General features: G+C 35.8%; 2 protein-coding genes across 2 annotated transcripts; both read right to left on the reverse strand.

Moving 5' to 3' along the window:
• Nucleotides 1-399: 399 nt before the first annotated feature.
• Nucleotides 400-6365, reverse strand: GC2 (golgin Putative 2). The gene is made up of 10 exons (XM_016335296.3): nt 6038-6365; nt 4753-5850; nt 4390-4500; nt 4148-4207; nt 3612-3669; nt 2965-3017; nt 2630-2719; nt 1642-1767; nt 1330-1377; nt 400-1245 (listed from the first exon to the last, which is right to left on the reverse strand). The coding sequence occupies exons 1-10, from the start codon at nt 6089-6091 to the stop codon at nt 868-870; spliced, it is 2076 nt and encodes a 691-aa protein (XP_016190782.1). The 5' UTR covers nt 6092-6365; the 3' UTR covers nt 400-867.
• An 895-nt stretch (nt 6366-7260) lies between these two features.
• On the reverse strand, nt 7261-10731 carry LOC107631756 (ras-related protein RABA6a). Its single transcript, XM_088509572.1, has 2 exons — nt 10145-10731; nt 7261-7968 (listed from the first exon to the last, which is right to left on the reverse strand). Exons 1-2 carry the CDS (start codon nt 10360-10362, stop codon nt 7518-7520), a joined length of 669 nt encoding a protein of 222 aa, XP_088365698.1. The 5' UTR covers nt 10363-10731; the 3' UTR covers nt 7261-7517.
• Nucleotides 10732-13420: the final 2689 nt, after the last annotated feature.

Here is a 13420-nt window from a genome sequence, read left to right on the forward strand (position 1 = left end):
ATACTTGCGGATCGGACGGATCGAGCCTGAAAAAATGCGGATATCGTATCCGATCCGATGAGTGCAATGCGGATTAGATAGAATTTTAGGCTATATCCGATTTGATCTGATCAATGTGCAGCCCTAGTTTTCTTTTATTCTTTTTCTGGCCTTTTAATTTGGATATGTACACTACACACAATATGAGGTGCGTAAAGCGTACCGCAACTATTTCATCTTATTTGTTATATTGCAGTTACATTCTGTTTGATGCAAATCGATCATCAAAAGTATAGTTATCACATGGCATTGCCATCTCTTTCAACTTACTATACATTATAGCGAAGCCGCAGTTTTATTCGAATTATTAATGTACACGCGTCATACCATCATACGAATAGGAAATGATAACAAAACGGGTGAAAAAAATAGCGTAAAGCTGTTGACTTGAGATAATATTAAAGTTAGTAATGTTATCAACTTACGAGTTGCACAATCAAGCCTCTCCAAACATACTAGGGGGCAGAGGGCTAATTCTGTGACCACATCTTCTGCTGCACTGTACATTAAAAAAATGATAAAAAAAAATCCCCATATTAAGGTCACAACCACCACCAACTCCAATCATTGTTAAAGGAATTGAAGATTCAAGATTCAAGGCCTATTCGCCCATCTTTTCCAACACATGACAGGACATAGCGGTCTGGGGTAATGCTTCATTGGTGTATTAAATTTCATGGCCATAGTGGTACTGACCTACTGTAACATTCATTACACGCATTGTGAGTGCTTGATGTAGTATAGGGTAAAATCAAAGAATATATTCAGGGTAACCAATACCAGAAGACCTCCTAAAAGCTGATGTAAATAAGTAAAGACATATGATGACTATCCCCCAGTGTTATTAATATTATCCAATGAGATCACAGCTCCCGACTTAGCCTCATTGGATGGCCCTGAACCTGAATGTGACATTAGGATATATATCACCCAGAAATGAAGGCAAACAAGGTAAACCAGTGCCCATAATTTTGCAGTCGAGTTCCTTCTCAAAAAGACTGCACCCGTGACAAATATATAATCTAATTGTTGAAGCAGAGAGCCCAATTGTTTCTTGCCAGAATGAATTCTGGCTTTTAAGATTGGCTTCAGCTTTGAATTGGAGAGCTCCCAAATTCCTGATTCTAAGTCGCTAGATGAGGAGGCAGAATTCATATCTGGTGCACCTGATGCCGACATATTCTCATCTAGCAACCTTGACACTGCCTGCAAATTTTTATTCATAAAATTGTAACTCGAGTAGATGACCATTTCCAAGAATTAGAACCATGGCCTCAACAGAAAGCATACCTCAATTCTGAATACGAGACTTGCCTTCTCAGAGGAGAGTGACTCAACCTGTTGACAAGAAGAATTTGTTTGAATGTAAAGTGGTCCGGAACAAGCAAGTTTATGAAGTCCTAACAAGGTATTTGAATGAAAATATCCAAAAATTAACACTTTTCTATTCATTTTTAATAAGCTGAATTCTAAGAACCAGGTAAGGAGGGTTTTGTTGACTACCAATTGGATAAACTCGGACTGGTTAGTCAAGTTTTGTTTGGAGACAGGGAGTCATGAGTAATTGTAAAAATATTACAGACAAATGGACAAGAGATGCACCTTGGCTTGTTTCTGTATTAAATGATCAGTCATCTGTTGAAGCCTACGCTTGAGCTCAACTTCAACTTCCGTTGGTTCTTCTATCTCCTTCCTTGTCATTTCAATGTCAGCTTCCAGCTTCCGCGCCTATGACGTACAAAAGTATATCGAATATGCAGATGAAATTATTCCACGGCAAAATCGAAGCCATTCACCAGGAATGCTCGATGTGAAAATTACAAAGTAGTGTTAAATAGTAGCAGAGCAGCAGTTGGCAGTGCAGGTACAAAAAATAATAATATAAATACAAAATATGAAAACTTACATTTCAAATTTAAATGAAAACTTAACAAAATACTGCAATTCGTTTAGAAGTAAAAAACTCCAAAATGTTCCATAAAAGTAGGAACTTTGTAAGGGGTGAGCCCTTGTAACTCTGTTAAATATGACAATTTTCCTCGCATCTCATTTATTGTTAAGCACGCATTTCAGTCCATGCAAAGTAAAATTTGAACCCCATATGGGTAAACACCTTTTCTCCAATAATGAAACATGACTTGGTTAAATTTTAAAAGCAAGAACACAGACACATTAAAAAAATCCAAGACGTAGAATACCACTCTTAACAAAGCTTTTTTCCATTAGGTGGGGTCGACTATATGAGTCTGGAATGCGACAACGCTTTTATGTTAGTTGTCGCAAACCTAACACAACTCTATATGGATCCAACAACGTCATTGCGTTGTGGTCATGCATAGGAATGCAACAAAGTTTTACGTCGGTTGTCGCAAGCTTAACACAACCTTTCTTGTTTTTCCGGGTTCGGGAGAGACTATGTAAACATAGGCCGAGTTAAGATATAGATACCACAAACTAGAGGAAATGGGATATATAGAAGACTATTCAAGAACAGATACTATAAATAATGAAACATACAGCATTTGAAAGACAAATGCTCTTCAAGGGGGAAAAATCAAATATAGATCAGTTGAAAAGTTCCAAAGCTTACCTTTTCTTGTAATTGTGTAACTTTATCACCAATTATAGAGTGCTCTGCCTCAAGAATTTCTCTTTCAAACTCAACTCCTTTTGAAGACATCTACAACATCAGCATAATTAAACAGATTCAGGAATCAGTATAAATGTTAAACAGCTGCCAAGACTCAAGGCAATCCAACTAAAAGCCAGTGACTATAACAGTTTTAAAGAAAAATATGATAGGATTAGGATCAATAGAAATAAAATAACAGAGACTCCCTCTCAAGACACCCATGCTCAGGAAAAGTAAACAAAAGTAATCAAAATATTTACGCACCCAAATCAGAAAACAATAGCATAACTTACTTGATTTTGTGAAGCTACAGCTTGATGAAGATTGCTCGTGCTCCTTTTGAGCTCTACAAAAGTTTAAAACATCATCAACCTATTAGTAGACCAGCTCATTTCAACATAATTTTGACTAAGCTAGGAGCCTAATAAATCAGAGTGAAACCATGTGTAAAAAATTTAATCTTTTACTGACCATGCCTTGCAAATAGAAATCCAGTATCAATACATATTCTACATCAACATACTCCTAGGCAAGGTTAAAGAACAATCTACTTGAAGACATGAAGGGCCTGTATCGTATAGTAGCCTAGCATAACTTTGCTTCACACCTAAATGAAGTCCTTTGATTGTATACTAACCACCTATTCTGTCCAAAGCATTTAGTACTTTTGAATCATGAATATTCACCAGTCTCTTGATAACAGAATATGCCCAAAGTAATATGTATATGATATTCAATAAGCTTGAAATTAACCTTATAGGCCTAAATTAATCTTTTGCAAACCTTACTAAAAATTCTTATAATCTTCAAGATTTTAATAAATGTTCAAAGCAGGGTACAAAACGTTGGTAGTCAATAAGTCCAGTGAAAAACACTAGTATATGTTGTAAGGAAATAATGTATCACATAATGAGTTGATGAATTTGCAAAGGGGCAGTACCTTCATGAACCGACTCTTTAAATGCAATTTGCTGTCTTAGTTCAGCCACTTGTTTAACCTGGTCCAAAACGTTTAGTAGTTAATACCCATTCAGCATTGTTGCCCAGTGATAAGAATGACTCGGGGATAAAAATCATATATGAATTCAAGCAAAGCACACTGTTTAGTTGATTAAATTCCAATACAACATTCTCATTCTAATTCTAAAATCAGTTACACTTGCAGCTACATCATCTTTAGGAATTGGACTAATCAACTTCATTTGGCTTTATATTTCCAGTCCAACTAACAACTTGGGAAATTTTCTAAACCCTGTAAGAGGGTATAAGATCCTAGGATATTTGCCTCTTAGCAGCTTTCATACACAATATTAATACTCAAATCAAAATATTAGTAATCAAATAAAAATCCTTGTGATAATTAGCAGCAGGTCTGATTTTAATCACAAATTTACACATTTTATCAATACTAGCTACAAAGCTTATAATTCTGCGGATAATATTTGGTGGTAGAAAGTGATCTAAATTTAAACACACCTCTACTTCAAGGTTCCACTGCACTGCTGCAAGGGATTTCGCAAGATCAGCATTAGCAGTCTGCAACAATGCAACCAGTCCAAACTTTATCAACAATAAGCTTATCTAGATATCTGTGGAGCTTAAACATCATTATAAATTATTCACCAAAGGTGTAGCCAGTTATACATCATATGAACATTACCATTTCCAATTGATATAAATAAAATGGCTTAATCCTTAAACTAATTAAATTAACATGCCTCCAGTTTAGCTAATCGTGCAAGAACTTCCATTCTGGTATTATTATGTTTCTGCTTTTCTAACTCAGCAGCTTCCATTGTTTCCATCATGCTGGTCTGAAGCTGTGAAGCCTGAATGAAGGAAAAATGAGTTTTAGACAAATAAGCAATACAAATAAAAACACTACCAACAATCGGTCATCTAGTTATCTTTAAATCAATTTTAAGCTCGTTAGAAGAAATTCCTATACTGAATCTGGAAAAGTCAATTTATTTCTCCTGTCATAGCACCAAGAATACCAAGCAGGAGAAACTACAATGATTTTGCCAAGATTTGACAGTAATAATAATAAAGAACAATTTTAATAACTGTGGTAAGATTACCTCCTGTGCTTGTTGTTTAGCTCGCTCCTCTAGTATTTTCTCTATACTTTGCTTCTCCCCCTCTAATTTGGCCACCATATTCTCGAGTTCCTTGATGGTATTCAAGGCTTTAGCTTCGGCTTTCTCGGCAAGGATCCTCTCCCTCTTCTTTCTCCGTTCCTCCCTCTCGCGTTCACTTTCAGAATCAGATGTTGAGTCAGAATCTGTATCTGAATCAGAACTCCCATCATCACTTGCCATGGAAGAACCCCTTTGCAAATGATCAGATGTTGGATGTCCCAAGACTACTTGAGGCCCATCCCTTTCTTTTATTGCACTTCTCAATTGACCTTGATCAACATCTCCAGCAATCTTACCTTTGTCCACCTCAGGTATTGTTTCTGCATCCACTTTGTCATTGGCCTGCAAAGATTGTGGCTGAGAAAGGCTCCTATAACTAAAACCATGATGATTCTGTTCATTTTCCTTGCCATCTGTCTCGACCACAACCTTATTGGCAGTGTCGTTATTACTAGTATATTCTTGTCCTCTCATCCATTTATTATCAGTCTCAGATTCCACATTGGAATGCCTCTCTGATGAACCAGATGAGGTAGACTCCTTCCCATCATCACTAGCTTTCCCACTCGGTTTAACTTGTTTAACAGAGTCCAGCCTCTGCAAAGAACTTGAAGCACCATTAACACTTTTTGGGTTCCTCTTGACATCTGAAACCGATAACCCCGACGACAAACTCTTGTGCTTCCTATTATTTTTGGTCAAAGAACGAGGTGAAGGTACCCCATTACCCTGGCTGCTCCCAGGAGCCGTAGGCTGAGTTGGAGAGCTGAGGAGTTCGGTCCAATCACCATCAGTGAGTGCAGGGTTAGGATTAGGTTTAGACGAGGGCTTAGCTGCGTTAAGTGGAGCTGGCTTGCTAAAATTGGGATCGCTACGCAGCTTTCCATGGTAGTCGTTGTTCTCCAGTGGTTTCTTCTTCAATTGATCCTTGAGAGACACGGAAGCCCCTGATTTGGCAGGAGCAACGTCAATGGCACTGGGTTCACCGAGTCCAAGCCTCTCGTTCTTGCGAAGAGATTCAGCAGCTTGCTGGTCGATCTGAACCGCCCGTTACGAAATTCCCAAAAATGCAATAGAGGAAAAAAAAGATTATAAACATGCTGTTAATCAAATTAACATGGAGAAATTGCTATTCCCTAGATTTGGATAATTAATTGACCATGACAAAGAATTCAAAAAATGTAGTAAAATGAGAAGGCATCATTGTTGGAATAGTATAATTTGCCTGATGGAGAATGTTCTCGGCGACTTTGAGCTTGGAGGAGATCCAATTGGCCATTGAGTTGCCTTCTAAGTTTGAGCTGCTGCTAATTCTGCGACTGTCGAAAGAAGAGAGAATCAGCGCGTGAACCGACAAAGGAAACGGTTAAGAGCCCAAATTGGTGCATGATTAGCGGAAGGCGGGAATTTGAGCACGTTCTGGGGATTGCATAAGAGAAGAGTATACGTTGGTTGATTATGTGAGAGGATGAGAGAGATGATGATGTATGGTAAAGAAGACGAAGAAGGAGGAGGAGGATGGCACAGAAACATGTTTCACAACGTTTGGGCCTAATAAATTTGAGTGAGGCACACAGCTTCGTTTGGGTCCTACAGACACTGAGCGTTACCCAATCATCTTTCACCCGACAACGACCGAACAGCGAACTTGATGGGCTTCAATTTGGGTTTCTTATTCATAAGGCTCAAAATATGGTTGTAATCCAACTCAATTCCATTCGACATCAAACGGCCCAAGCTATACCGTTCAAGAGGTACCGATGCGCTCCTTTGACCACAAACCTCAACAAATAATCAAGACTGTTGCAGTGATGGTTTGGTTAAGTGGCTAAATATGTTGCATTTGAATCTTAAATGTGTGTTTGAGTATTCGACTTAATGTCTAAGATTGGGAATGGTTCAATTCTTCCTCTATAAAAATAGTACAAAGAATTCGTTGCAAGTTTAGTACAAGGTGCTTTTGTGGGACGTCTTCCAGCTTATAATATAAAAGGTGTACTTTTTCATTGTACAGTCACATAATTTGTAAGTAAAATAAAAATATACGAGTAAAAGCTTTTTATGAGATATTAAACTTGACAAGATAAATGAGAAAAAAACAAAAGATTCACTTTGGAAAAAAAAAATCCTTTTGCCATATAATTTGTCTCTATTTTTTTAATCGAGTGATGATTGCCTTTTTTTTCCCTAAATATTCGGAAAAAATATCGATATTCTCTCTTAACATTTTTTCGTCTTATTTATTTTCTGAATGTAATCATTTTGTGTATATAAAATTTAAAACTAACTCTAAGAAAATAGGTGTCATTTCTGATGGCTTTTGTGTTTAACGTGATTAGCTAGGATGGCTATATGACTATATGAGCGCCGAGCTACTAGGAAAGAGACACGTGACGGGTTCACTTTCATATGGGGATATTTTTCATCAGGTTGAAGAGACGGCAAATGTGCTAATGAAAGACAGTAATTGTTTCTGTGAGTGTCATTTTTAAGAGTTTAAGAGAAATCCATGTATGATATAAAAATTTAAATAAAAAGTAAATGTTAAAGAGGCCCTATTAAATCAAATATAAGGCGAATACTCACTAACAAAAAAGTATTGGTATTCTAACTTTCTTTTATCTTTTAAGCATATATCATCCTAACCCTAACGAGACATAAGCGATGAAGTTGAACATGTTTGAAGGAAAAGTGTGATGCATGTCTCATGTTGAACAGCAGTAATAATAAGAAGTTTGTTTAGTTGCAGTGACTTCATTAGCAGCATCTATGTGTATCTCCTTGGCATCGGAAAGAGTGATTTGTTTATCTTGATCCGCTTTGACGTCCAAACTCTTGTGGCTTGTGCTGTCATGAATCCTTGTGATCATTTGCAGGAAAACTTGGTCCACATTCAGATTCTTGAGAGCAGAGGTTTCCATGAAGCATAATCCTTCTCTCTCTGCAAACCCTTTTGCTTCTTCTTCCTCCACTTCCCTTGTTTGTTCCAGATCGCACTTGTTCCCCACCAGAATAACCACCATGTCTTTCCCTCCAAACTCTCTCAACTCCACCATCCATTTTCTCGCGTTCTCAAAACTAGATCGCCTTGTTATGTCATACACTAGCAATGCCCCTAATGCTCCTCGGTAATATGAGCTTGTGATTGCTCTAAACCTGCACCCACATTCTATATAGTTATAATATATAAGATGTAGGTTATAGTATCTATAGTTACCATAGTTATACAATTTTAACTATACTTAAAAAATTTAATTAAATTTAAAATAATTTTTTTAACAATATTTTTAATTTAAAATAAAAATATTATTAAAATATAAAATATTATTACTTCTATTTTTAACTAGAGATATGATAGAATCCACAGGAATATAATTGTCCTCAATAGACAATATAATATGATTCTAGTCATTCTGGTCTAGAATAACCAATCCTATCTATCAATTAATCATCAGAGACCATGTGTAAGTAATGTCGCTAGCTATTTTGAGTTTCAATTATTAAAATCAAAATAAGCCATAAGAGACATTCTTCTTCCACAATACCTAATTGCTTTGGTTGTGTCTTGTGTGGTTGGTTGGTCACTTCCCACCGAAACCTTCATTAGCAGCTCACGTGATGCAGTGATTGCCTGGTTGGACTTTCAATCACTTTCCCTTAATCTATGTGACATACATATATCTAGGCTTTAAAGTGAACAAGTTCACATCTTGGATTGGATTGGAGTGGAGTGGACCCGACTCACCCAATATTACGCCTTTATAATTTCACTCCATTAAAGGAGAAGGGGAAAAGCTTAGGAAATTAAAACGTAATTTCTACTCTTTCCCAACCTTGAGAGTAGAGTGACCGCCACTCTTTGAGTTCAATTATATATGCATGTCAATCCCATCAATTTATGATCATGATGCAGATTGCTTAGCTTATTTGAGATGAAGAAGACAAGAGGGTGGAGGAGAGAGTTTTGCTTTCTCCTTACGAAGATGCTGCAAGTGAAAGAAGGGTAAATTGGGAGATTGTGCGTATATAATGTTAGACAAAAAAATAAAAATAAAAATTTTTCTTATTTAATATTTATTAATTATTATAATTATCTGCTGTAATAATTAATACATGCTAAATAAGGTAAATTTTGATTAATTTTAACTAATTTTTTATCAAATATTTTTGTATAAAAAAATAGTGAAACTCTTTATTTACGGAATGGGATGACAAAGAAAAAGAAAGATTCATTTGCGTTATAAAAAATTGATGTATGTAATTTTTGTTTTAGGGAATAAAAAAAAAAGGTCATCCTAGCTAGTGAAACGTAAAATATGAAATATGAAATATGAAACGTGGACTGTGAGTTCTTCAATCAAAAGATATTTCTCTTTTTAAGTTGGAAATAACCAAAGTAAAACATGAAAATTAAAGGAGGGTGGATGAAATTAGTAAATTACCATGAGGAAAAACGCCTCTTCGATTGTTGAAAGGTATGCACTATGCAGCATTCGTTTTCGTGAATACTGCAGTAGGGACCCACTGGCCACATAATGAAATTTAAACTTTAAAAGGGAAATTATTTTTTAAAATAAACAATTAAATTGGTTTGTGGAAGTTTATGAGAATTACATAGTAATTTTTTTTTCGTTTTTAAGTGATTAATTCGTGTTATTATAATAATAATTTTTGAACTTAATTATTGTTAATAATTTTTTTTTTAAAAATTATTTGTTCAATACGCAAATAAAAAAATTCAGAAACTCCCAACGAATAAAAATTAATTAAAAATTAAAATATCGAATCTAAAATTTATTGAAAATTTACTCATACTTTTACTTTAATTTCCTTGTAATTTCTTTCTATAATGCAAGCTATTATGTACTCAACTGGCATTTAGCAGCTAGCCTCTTCAAATGACTAAGCACAAATTTACGGATACTCACGGGTCGGAAGTTAATGATTAATTTCGTATTTTGTTTGAGTGCATCTTTAATAGAAGAAACTTAAATAACAATTGCTTGTGCTAGTCACGGACGAGCAATACACGGTTAGAAATGCTTAATTTATTTTTGTTTTTCTCTAAACCTGTTATTCTTCTCTAAGTTCATTAGATCAGTAAATAACAGGAAACACCAGAAGTTGGCTGGTTTACTTTGCTTACAAACCACAAGACTACTACTGATGATTGATGAAATCCAAGTTGTATAGATGTTCCCTTAATTTGATGGTGAATTGAAACAGAGAGATATATTGTTGCAGCTTAATTCTGATCTATAAACTCAAAACAGGGCTTATGCATTTCGTTCGACATTAGAATACTAATAAATAAGGAAGGAAAACATGTTACCGTTCTTGGCCGGCAGTGTCCCATATCTGTGCTTTGATGAGTTTGTCTGCAATTTTGATGTTGCGGTAAGCAAACTCGACTCCTATAGTGGGCTTTGAATCAAACCGGAATTCATCTTTTGCAAACCTTGATAGCAGATTTGATTTCCCAACCCCTGAGTCCCCAATCAGAACAGCTTTGAACAGATAATCACACTCCTCATCAAATGCATCAGCCATATATCTATCTTGTTAATTAACCTCTCCACCTGCTTTCACTTTCACCCTTCTATCTATCTATGTATATGCCTTTATTGGAAATTCTAAAGGAACAAACCTAGTGACTAGTGAGGAGGTGGAAATAAAACCAAACCGAAAATAAGAATTATTGTTGGATATGAAAGGAGAAAGCTACAGGGTGCAAGGTCATGATCACACTTATGTAATGTTATAATTAATTAAGATTACAAAACTGGGAGGGGCCAAGACGCAATCCTTTCTTTGGATGGTATTATTATTATTATTATTATTATTATTATTATTTACTTACACAGTTACACTTGAATGATTACTAGTCCTTGATACTGTCTCGTGGATGGATCATGGATCCGTCTTTAGCTATGTGGGAAGAGCCTGCCTGCCATAATACATGCTTGCCTTCTTCTCCAAACAAGGTCCAATGGTGTTCTTCCACATGTCCCCATCATTTTTTAACGAAAAATACCGCTATCATTAAGTGAGTTAACATTCAATGTTTAAAGAGTAAATTACCATTTTTATTCATAAAAGTTGAAGACGTTGACATATCTATCCATCGAAGACGAAAATTACCATTTGTACCATAAAAAATAGTTTTTGCAAGCAAAATTATCCAAACCTTAAAAAATTAAATGAAATTCCTAAACTACCCTTCTCTCCAGTCTCCACTACTACCATCGTCTTCTCCCCTCTTCCTTTTCACCCCTTTTCAAACCAAAATATGTTCCAAAGAGCCAACCTCCCCCTTTTCCTCTCTCTCTCTCTCTCTCTCTCTCTCTCTCTCTCTCTCTCTCTCTCTCTCTCTCTTACGGGCTATTGTTCTCTCTGGTGGCGTCGTCGTCATCCGTGGCCTCGCGTCTCTTCTTTCCGGCCCTAAGAAAAGGCCGCCGTTGAGTGGTGGTAGCATAGCCACGATTAGAAGTTTGCGTCGGAACCCACGGATCCGAGATGTTTGCCCTTCCCCATTACTGCTCCATCAAGGTAAATAGAACTTGTTTTCGCATTATTTGCTCCACTTCTCCTTTACGACGACATTGTTGCTGGCCGTTCGTCGCGCGACACTGGTATTCAAAGGGGTTCTATCGTCGGCTTCTTCAGCTGAGTCTATTTTATGCCACCCATAACCGTCTTTGTCCAGAGAGCTTGATTCTGCATCTAGGGAGGTTGGTACCAGATCCAGAAGCTCTAATTGTAAATTTGGAGTTTTTGTTTCTGAATGTTTTGATTATGGTGAGTGAGGCTGCTTCTGTGACTGAGAGAAGGGAGGGTCAAGAGAGAGAGGCTGCGTGGAGGGAGGTCGTATGGGAAGCTTGTGGATTTTGGATGGCGGCAGTGATGGTGGTAGTTGGGGATGAGAGTGATGGTGAAGAAGAGTTTGGGTGGTGGTGGAATTTGAGATAAGAAAAGTGGTGAATATAAGGGTAATTTAGGGATTTTGGGTGATTTTTTAGTGTTTTGATAATTTTGTTGTGCAGAACCCATATCTCATGGGTACATATGGTAATTTTCTTCTTTTATGAGTAGATATGTCAGCGTTTTCAACTTTTGTGGATAGAAATGGTAGTTTACTCATGTTTAAAAATATGAGATAAGGCTCTATTTGATTGATATATAGGATAAGATATAGACACAAAGACGCAAACATTAAAGACATAGGCATAAAATATTTGTGTTTGTGTATTGTGTTAGGCAAGAATAATGAACAAGACATACAAATAAAAAGATTGAATTATCCTTCATTCAACCACAAATTTTACCATCACTACTACACACCCATCACTCCAGACACTACATGTCATCACCATTGAATTTTTATTTCTTCGAGTAATTTTTTGTTTCGTCCAATATCATCTCAAATTATCATTCAAATATTAAATATATAATTATTTTTAAAAAAATAAAAAATCAAATCCCAAAATTTATCAAAGATTAATCAAAATTCACATAAACAAAAAACTAAATGTGCATTTTTTTCAAAAGAAAACAAAAAACCAGAGCCCAAAAGAAGAGAGGAAGAAGAAGAAGATAATTGCAAGAAAGAAGCAAAAAACTAGAAGAAGAAAGTAGCAAAAAAGAGAACGACAAAGAAAACTACTTAGAGAAAAATAGATGGAAGTAGAATCAAAAAAGACAAATTGAGAGAAAGAGAGAAAGACATAGTAGATCTAGAAGGTAGAGCCTGGATAAGGACAGTGTGGAAGAGAGATAGGAAGAGGGGAGTACGGTGGGGCAGCCTCGACGATGACGATGAGGCAGAATGCAGAGAAATGCACGTCCATGAATAGGTGGAGTAATGCGGCGACGAACAACAAATTGGACGGCAACGTCAGAGAAAAAGGAAGAGACAACAATTGAGTTTCTATTGGTGGAGTTGAGGAAGACAGAAGGAGGAGGATTGTAATAAGTAAGAAAGGAAGAGTTGGTTGTAGGATCTAAAAGAGAAAGAAAAAAAAGAAAAATTTAAAGAGATAAGAGGACAAATTTTGAAAATTTAAAAATTGAATAATAGTAAAAAAGTAAAAAATTAGTGTTTTACAAGTTATATTTTAGTGTCTTACTAAATTAAAAGTACATAAATTTAGTGTCTTTATGTCTATTCGTATCCTTCTATATTCTTAAAAAATTTCTGTATCTTATCAAATCAAATCGCAAATGTTATTATATCTATATTTCAATGAGACATAAATATCAATCAAATATTACATAAAGTATCTTATTAGATTATCACATTAAGCGATGTCAAAAATAATAAATTTTTTATGGTCTTTAGTTTTTTTTTTTAATTTAAAAATTGGACACTTCCATGCTTACGTGTCCATTTGCCATTGGCCTCTCTCTACCTTTTAAGTATGTTCACATCATTCAATAGTCAATACTCGCTGCCATTGGCTCGCGGTTAAAAAATTTGCTTAAGTGGGGTAATGATTCCAAATTATCTTTCACTTCCAAAAAATTATAGGTTTACATGTGATCATGTATGTTTGCGGTTGGATGCAATTGCCATCATCATATTTAATTATTTATTTACAACGGGTTTGCC

The sequence above is a fragment of the Arachis ipaensis genome, chromosome B3 (genome assembly GCF_059453495.1).
Source record: "Arachis ipaensis isolate K30076 ecotype BB chromosome B3, ASM5945349v1, whole genome shotgun sequence".
Taxonomy (NCBI): Eukaryota; Viridiplantae; Streptophyta; class Magnoliopsida; order Fabales; family Fabaceae; genus Arachis; species Arachis ipaensis.